Raw genomic sequence first — 8,540 nt, 5'->3', positions numbered from 1 at the left:
AAAAAAAAAAAAAAAAAAAAAAAAAAAAAAAAAAAAAAAAAAAAAAAAAAAAAAAAAAAAAAAAAAAAAAAAGAGAAAAAGAAAAAAGAGAAGTCTTGGGGGAAGCTGTTGAAAACAACACGAAAATCTTATTTCTTCAGTTAGCTCTTCACCCCAGAGGTTCCCCACAGACAGACTACTTCATACTCCTTTTGGCTGTTTGTTACCTGCAAGGTTCTCTAGACTAAAAGTAAGGGCTTTCTGAAATGTAACTACTAGTTAGCATCTTGGCATTATAACAGAATAACAGGCTCTGTGAAAGCTTACTTAGGGAGTCCAAAGAAAGAAGTTTAGGCTCTAAAACAAGTTCTGCTTTGAGAATGTTAGAGTTTATCTTAGCATATGGACATTGCATTAGGCAAACAACACTCTTAAGACAAACTCATGAAAATGTGAGTGTGCTTGCCAAGATTTTCTGCTTTAGTTTTAGGATGACTCTTTCTTCCATGATGTAAAATGAAAATTTCACTTGGAATAGCTGATGCAAATTCATTCTCTGAATACCATAAGTTGCTAGCTGGGTTCAGAATGGGCATCTTAATCAAGAGCCTAGTGATTTCTGCCTATTTGGATTTTAGACATCTCACAGTCCAATCTCTGAATTAGGGTATTCACAGAAGAACTATTTAAGAGTCTCACATGCATCTGGTTTACTTTATCTACAAGCAGCACAGAACAAATTTTAGATGAATAATTCTTAACAAAACAGCAACAGAAAATTTTGATGAAGATTTGATTCCTATCTGTGACCCTGTGATGATATAGAAAAAGGATGCTTATTCCAACATCAATTTAAATAATTGTAGGAGCTGTCCCTTCTTTTATCCACATAATTTAAACGGATGAAGAGACTTGTTAACCAAGAAGAAAGTGTGTTAAAAACCTGTTTCCACATTTTCTCACATTATACATCACAGAAGACAAGTTACATGATTGTCACTTTACCATGAATCATGCTGTTTCTCTTCTAAGCATTCAAAGCTATAAACACTTAAAGCACCAACAAGTATTGCAACCAAACTCATTATCAGTTTTGTAATAACACAGACTTGCAGCAGTGCCCCTTCAAAGATGAAGCAGTAAATTGATGGGCACAGAAGTTAGTTGCAAAAAGAGGAGCAGAACAGCTCAGTTACGGAGCAATGCATGTTCATACCACAAAATTAGGCGTTATTATATTGAAGCAGTTATTTCAGAACTAGAGAGACTCAGCGTATTGCTGCAACCCTATCACTAATGAAAAGTAGGTAGGCCCTTGTAACACTTAGGGATTTGGCAACTCTGAAGTTATAGAAGACTCCAGACTATGGGACTAATCATCACTCATAGCCTGCCTCAATCTCCTGTTCGGCTCCTTACAAATACAAACACCGCCCTCGGAGTGTCAGCTGAATACACAAAGATTGAAAGCTGATGAACCTAAACATGAATGTAAAATTTCAAAAGACAGTTTATGATTAAGGTGGTTAACTATTTAGCAACATTTCTAAATCCTACCTGCTAATCCACTGTAGCTCCTATAGCTGTAGAAGCTACAAGTACTGTCACTGCTCCTCTCTCAAACACTTAAAAGTATTTTCCTTTTGATTTAACTTAAAAAGGCATTTTAAGGCCACATAACATAGGGTACTGTTTGTGTCTTCCACATGGACAGGCTCTTTAGGCTTATTGCGTAATGGTAAGCACATTAACGTATGAGTGATGTTTGTGCTATGGTTGTGTGGAGGTACCCTCATACAAGAGAGAAGTTATCAGTTTTGCAAGAAATCATAGAAGGCACATTAGGATTCAAATTTAAGCTACAACTACATACCTTTTTGGAAGCTTCAGGGTGCAGAACCTGCCTAATGTGCAACTGTCCATCGGTACAGAAACAGAAGGAAGTACCTACACCAATGTTCAGCTCATTGCTCACAGACTGATTAAACTGTAGGCAGGAACAAGAAAAGACGTACATGTTAAAGAGATCAGAATAGCTGCACTAAGCAGTGTCATCAGTTGGTAACATGTTATTCCTGGGGAGCAGGAACATGGAGCTAGAATTCCTTTTTGCATAAGCCTTCTACTTCACTTCCGTATGTTTGTTTCTTACTAGCTCAGCACATACTAACTTTCATAATTATCTTCACTGGAAACCACCCCTTTTCCCCTTTCTAAGGAAATATGCTACACAGTTAGTTCACATCACAGAAAACAAAACACAACACCTTTTTGAGAAACATTTGCAAAAGCACTGCAATGAGACATAAAGCTGGTCGCAGAGAGCTGAGGCAGTCCTGGGACAGAAGAGCTTTTCAAACAGGGTAGTCAAGCATGTTGGAGGAGACAGCTTGTCAGCCCTACCCTCAATAGAAATCACGCACACCTCCGTGTTAATCTAGGGGCTTTGGTACTGTCACCTTCCCAGGAGGAAGCACAAGCTCTGACAGGGCCTGCCACCACCCAGCCTTTTCGGGGGACACCTAAACTTGGCTTCTTGCAACACTGATTGGGGCTCACCCTCAGGTGAGACCCACTCAGGGTCCAGCAACAGGAGAACAGGGTAGGGGAATATCTGACCCTGACCTTCCTCACTTGGGGGTCAGTCCTCACAAGTTGAATGAGCAAAAAGCAAGGAAGAGATATCCACAAAGCCCTCCCCATATAAGCTGCCTAGCCCACACAGATCAGTGGTATTCCTGTGCCAGGTTCCACTGTCCTGACAGTGGGGTGGAAAGCATAAGTAGATGATAACACTGCCTCTATCCCACGGGTGAGCTCCCAAGGGAGATCAGCACTTAGCAGCCAGTTATGGGATATCACCTGTCTCAGTGCCTGCTCCAGCGGTGGAGCCAGTGCCAGGCTCTCCACATCCACCTGGGTGATCTCCTGGCACTCAGCCGTCAGCTCCGGGTGGTCAGGCCGGACCAGCACGTCATGCAGGTGCCCCAGCTCCAGAGAAAGCAGAGGAGGGGTGGGTCAGCTCCCCGGGCTGGGGGTCCTCACCTGCAGCACCAGCCCCTGCCCTCCACCAGAGCCTGCTCCAGCCTGGACCACCCATTACCAGCCCAGCGCTGAGACCACCCTACCCGCACCCAGCATGGCAAGGGCCAAGGGGAGCAGCAGGTCGGGGTGCTCCCCTCTCGGGTGAAAATACCTCCTTACTCCTCAGGTCGACCACTTTCCATAGGAGCTGGAGCAGCTCTCGCTCGTCTGAGCCCAGCCTTGCCCCGTTGGTGCCCGCCGTGGTCACAAAGAGTATCACCAGATAGTCGGGAGATGCCGTCATGGTGCCACAGGGTCAGCGGAGAGGATAAAAAGGAGAGAAAGAAAGAAGAGAGAGAAAGAAAAAGGAGGAAAAGGGGACGAGAAGAGAGCGGAAACTTTCCCTGCCCGAGGCGTTTCCAAGCGAGACCCAAGCGGCAGAGCCCCCACCTGCAGCCTCGCTCCCCGAGGACCTGGCAAGGGGGAGGCGCACGGCTCCCCCCCCCTTTCCCACCCCCTTTCTCCCGAGGCGGGCGGCGGCCGCTCCCACGCCAACTGCACCCTTGGGAAGCGCGCAATGGCTGCGAGCTTTTCAGCGCGGGGCCGCGGCACCACCTGCCCACCCCGGCCCACGTGGTGCAGGTAACACACACCTGGCGCCGCCGCCCATTGGCCTCGCCGGGCGGGGACGTGGCAGCGCGGCGGGGGCGGCAGCGGCAACGGGGGCCGGGATTGCGGGCGGGACGCCCAGCGCGGGGCCGGGATTGCGGGCGGCGCGGCGGTAGAGGAGCCGGCCCCGACGGCGGCCCAGACCCTGCCGGGCTCCGCCTCTCGCCGTCGGGGCGCGCTGCCCGGGAAGGTCCGGCTCCTCACCGGCGGGGCGGCTGGGAGGGGCTGCCCGCTCCTGCCGGAACATGTCGCGGAGGGCAGGTCGGTCCTGCGTCCGCGAGCAGCCTCGTCCCCGGACGAAAGGGGAGGGGAGATGGCCACTCCGCCCGCAGCCGCTCCGGCTGGTCTCCCCTCTCGGTCGGGGGCCGCAGGGGCCGGGAGCGGGGCCGGGGAGCACTGTCGTGGCGTGCGGGCCGGCTGTCCCCGGGAGCAGCGCTCAGGGAGCCGAGGGATCAGGGCGGTGGAGCCTCTTCCTCTGTCGTTCTCAAGGCAGCGGCATCGCAACGTGTGCGCGGCTCGGGCACGGCGGATTGAGCGGTGTGTTAAGAGCTGGCTGGTGAGGCTGTTGCAGCCTTCCCTCCGTGGGCTGGTGATTTTGGCCCTTGTGACAACCTCACTTCTGCTGATCGCTGTTCCGCGGTGAAATACCTGTTTTAAATGTGTAATGCTCAAAACCAGACTTTTTCATGAAAAATCACTGAAGGCACGGTAAACGAGTAACACTAACTTTCCTCAGGGAAATTCTGTTGTACACCTGATTCTTTAGGATCCCAGTTATTTATTTCCAATGTCATTGCGATGCTGCTTTTTGAAATTTTTACTGAGATTATAGAATCTTAGAATATACTGAGTTAGAAGGGACCCATTAAGATCATCAGGTCCAACTCCTGGCCCTGCTCAGGAAACCTCAAGAATCACACCACGTGCCTGAGAGCATTGTCCAAATGCTTCTTGAACTCAGGCAGGCTTGGTGCTGGGACCACTTCCCTGGGGAATCTGTTCCAGTCCTCAGCCATCCTCTGGGTGAAAAACCTCTTCCTGATATCCAGCCTAAACCTCCCTTGACTCAGCTTCATGCTATTTCCTTGAGTCCTGTTACTGGTCATGAAAGTGATCAGTACCTACTACTTCCACTTGTGAGGATGTTGAAGACAACAGTAAGGTCTCCCTTCAGTCTCTTCTCCAGGCTGAACAAACCAAGTGACCTCAGCCATTCGTCATATGGCTTCCCCTCAAAGCCCTTCACCATTCTCGTAGCCCTGCTTTGGATGTCTTTTTTATATTGTGTTGCCCCAAACTGCTCACAATATTCAAGGTGAGGCCACACCAAGTGCAGAGCAGAGTGGGGCAATCCCCTGCCTCGCCTGGCTGGTGACACTTTGCCTGATGCCCCCCTGGCTACCAGGGCACTGCTGACTCATATTCAACTTGCCATTGACCATGGCACTGGTCTCCAGCCTCCTGTTCCCCAGTCTGTACACACAACCAGGGTTGCCACATCCCATGTGCAGAATCCAGCACTTGCCCTTGTTAAACTTCATGTGATTGGTGATTGCCCATCTCTGTAATTTGTTGAGGTTTCTTTGCAGAACTTCCCTGCCCTTGAGGGAGTTGGCAGGTCCTCCCAATTTGGTGTGTCGGCAAACTTACGTAGTATTCCTTTGAGTCCTTCATCCAAGTCATTTATGAAGGTGTTAAAGAGAACTGGGCTGAGGATGATGCCCTGTGGAACCCCACTGGTGACTGGACGCAAGCCCCATTCACTGTAACTCTTTGTGCCCGACCTGTGAGCCAGTTGCTCACCCATGGTGTAACATGGTTATCCAGCTGTGTGCTGGACATTTTGATGATGGTGTGTATTGTGTGTGTCTTCATTACCATTCCTTGTGCTGGTGCAGGTTCACAGCTTGCACCACCTTTTATTAATGCATACGCATTTGCTTGGTAGGAAGGGAGCAGATGTTTCACCACTGCTGGGGATCCTGTCAGCCACTGACTCCTCCCCATAGCGCCCAGCATCCTCATCCTGCCCTGCTGCAGATTGGTGCAGCCTGGTTCTCCTTGCGGGACTGTGACCAAATTCCTGCTTGGTAGTTCATGTGCTTCAACAGACAGCAGGACACAATGGGGTGATTTTTACTCTCTCTGGTACAAGATTTCAAAAATGGCATGCACTGTTAGCAGAGACTACAATTTGAGGGTTAAGATATCAAATTAATCCCTCCAGGTTTTTAAAGTGTAGTTGAAATTGGCCATGTGAATCTGGCATCATGAAACACCTGAGCTAATTGTGCCCCATTTGTTGGAGGGTTAGAGCACCTGGGTTTCTTTGTGCATTTTACTTCTGATGCATCGAGTAAAACATATGTGAAGGAGAGGACTGGGGTGTGTGTCCTCAGCAGTGGCTGCAGCTGATCTCTACTCAGCATCTGAGGAGTGGGGTTGGTCCTCACACAAAGAGTTTGCTTTGTGACCTCTGCCTAGCCTGGAGAAGAGGGATTTCTTTGTGCAAGGTATAAGATTTCTTTGTGCAGTTTCCATTTCAGGTCTTAGTTCAGTGCAACTTCTTAAATCTTTATAGTTTTGTACAAAAGACCAGAAGGACATTTTTTAAATGATTCTACATTGGAGCACGCCAGACAAAGAGTCCCCTCTCCTTGTCTTTCAGTGAAACTTAATCATTCGTTCTAGGAAGTTTCCTTCCTGATGCCTGCTTGGCTTTTGAGATGCAGCTCTTGTCATTGTGAGAATGATTTTTGGATGGACACCCGTTTCTATACTTGTGATTTTTGTGATTTGTTGTGTTCTGCTTACATATATCTTTTTTTCTTCTCTTTTATACCTGATTGTCTTATCCTATCTTGTCTCTTTCCATCTAGGAGCATGAGACTCCCCAACCTATTACTAGGGCAGGCTGCATGATGTATTTCACTCTTTTTCAAAGGTTAAACTGTACCCTGAAAGTATTTTTAATTCCCATTATGTCTGTTGGGTTCTTGACTAATCCTTGTTTTATTTATTTAGGCAGCTGCTCACCACTAATTGTTACTGTAGTGCCATTACCTTTTATTTTTCTCTTTCTTTTCTCTTTTATTTTTCTCTTCTTTTTCTCTCCAGTTTTACAGTTACAGTTCCCATTCCACCCCCTCTCTTGCATGCTTGCAGCACCTGGTCTGACAACATGCACCAGTTGGTTAGGTTCCTGTGTTGTGTTGCTCAGGCTCCAGGCATTTGTGTGCTCCCATTCCAGTTGCTTCTCCCTGGCTGTTCCTTGTCCCAGGACTGGTTAAACATAGTCTTTACATGAAGTGTGACCTTCCAGATGACATCAGTGTTGATACCTACAGGAAGGTACTAAGGTGTTTTGGGGCACGACGACCTCTCAAGGCTCCTCCCAGCACCTTGTTGCTGTACTTCTCTCCTCTGGTATGCCTTCTGTTTCCCATCTGCTGTCCATCTGACCAGCCCCTTTGCTAATCCCAATGTAACTGTTTCTCTGTCCATTTTGTATTAGTTCTGGTGGTTTCTCATCACACATTGTTTTGTTCCACTTTCTATTTCAGGACATTTCTGAAACTACTCACACTTTCCTTCTTGCCAAGGAGCTGGTCCTAACATCTCCTCCTGAACACTGCAAGAGACTCACAGGCCTGCTCACTTATTTCCCACATTTTCCTGAAGCTTCCCTCTCTCACCCATTGATCCCCTTCTTCCCAGATTGTTTGAATAAACCTGTAACTTTGCACATTTAACTGTGTCCAGTTTTTTTCTGCTGGTTCTGCATCTCCCACCCTCCTCTACAGGAGGGTCTTCAGCCAAATGCTACCTGCAGCTCTTTTATCCTTTCCTGCACAGACCTTCGGTCTGTGCCAAGTGTCCCACCTGTATCACTCTTCCCCATTAGTGCCCTAGTTTTCTTTCAGAATATAAACTTTTTAAAACTGAAACTGGGGAATCATCTATATCATGTTTTTAGAACATGCTAATGTTTACAACCAGTTGTGTTCTTTTTTTAATGTCTCCAAGATAACTGCTGCTCCTAATGAAATTCTGTTTTCTCTACTTTCACTAGTGGAGAAAATACCCCAAAAATACCCACATTGTTTCCTGATACTGTGCTACTGGGTGTGACATTCAAACCTTGCACAAGGAAATACCACTGACCTGTAAGCCCAGCCATTTGCTGAAATCAATGACACTGCATTCACAGCCATCTGAATTTAATCCTGCAAAGCTGATTCTTCTCACATCCAGAGCTGCAGCTGTTACCAGCAGTGAGGGAGTCACTGCAGATAAAAACACAGGGCTGGAATTCCTCTGCCGGTTACTGAAAACAGCTCCTGCTAGCTGACCTGGTTGCAATGCTGTTCCAGGCTGTCCCAGGAGAGAAGTCATCTGACTGGGGCTGCGCTCCTCTGGTGCAATGGCACACATGATGATGATCATGTTTGGAGTAGATCTACAAAGCTAGTCTCCCACAGAAGTCTCCAGAGAACTCATAAACATAACCAAAATAAGCTGTGGTAAGTGCCACAAGGCATTGTGCTACTAATATACATCTAGAGAATTTTTTGTTTTCTACATTAGTATATATATATATATATATATATATATATATATATATATATATATATATATATATATATATATTTTACTTCAGGAGTTTAGATCTGGTTGTTAATCAGTGTAAGAGAGGGTTCCAGCTTGGGGCAAGAATTTGTAGTCAAATCTGCCAGCATGGCCCCTGATTCTCAAATTCTGAAATATTTCTGTGAAGGGATTTGCAATATTTCAACTACATCTACTGAAATGGTATGAGACAGTACTATGTTTTCAGTGTATTGAAAAGAAGTTTTAGTTGATGAGTC

At 46.9% G+C, this 8,540-nt stretch overlaps 1 protein-coding gene across 1 annotated transcript in view; it reads right to left on the bottom strand.

The window, feature by feature from the left end:
* The window catches only part of LOC114071298 (epithelial splicing regulatory protein 1-like), a gene marked incomplete at its 3' end in the record, with an annotated part of 5,349 nt that extends 1,799 nt beyond the window's left edge, over nucleotides 1-3,550 (bottom strand). The window contains exons 1-3 of the mRNA XM_027909097.1: nucleotides 3,176-3,550; nucleotides 2,842-2,970; nucleotides 1,853-1,966 (exon numbers count right to left, since the gene is read on the bottom strand). Coding sequence (XP_027764898.1) covers nucleotides 1,853-1,966; nucleotides 2,842-2,970; nucleotides 3,176-3,307 — 375 coding nt within the window. The remainder of the gene's footprint in view (nucleotides 1-1,852; nucleotides 1,967-2,841; nucleotides 2,971-3,175) is intronic.
* Between the last annotated feature and the right edge of the window lie 4,990 nt (nucleotides 3,551-8,540).

Source organism: Empidonax traillii, unplaced genomic scaffold (genome assembly GCF_003031625.1).
Source record: "Empidonax traillii isolate 1590-97213 ecotype Southwest subspecies unplaced genomic scaffold, ASM303162v1 scaffold1945:size52942, whole genome shotgun sequence".
Lineage (NCBI taxonomy): Eukaryota > Metazoa > Chordata > Aves > Passeriformes > Tyrannidae > Empidonax > Empidonax traillii.
The sequence above is the reverse complement of the archived record's forward strand: the minus strand, read 5'-3'. Positions and strand labels throughout refer to the sequence as shown.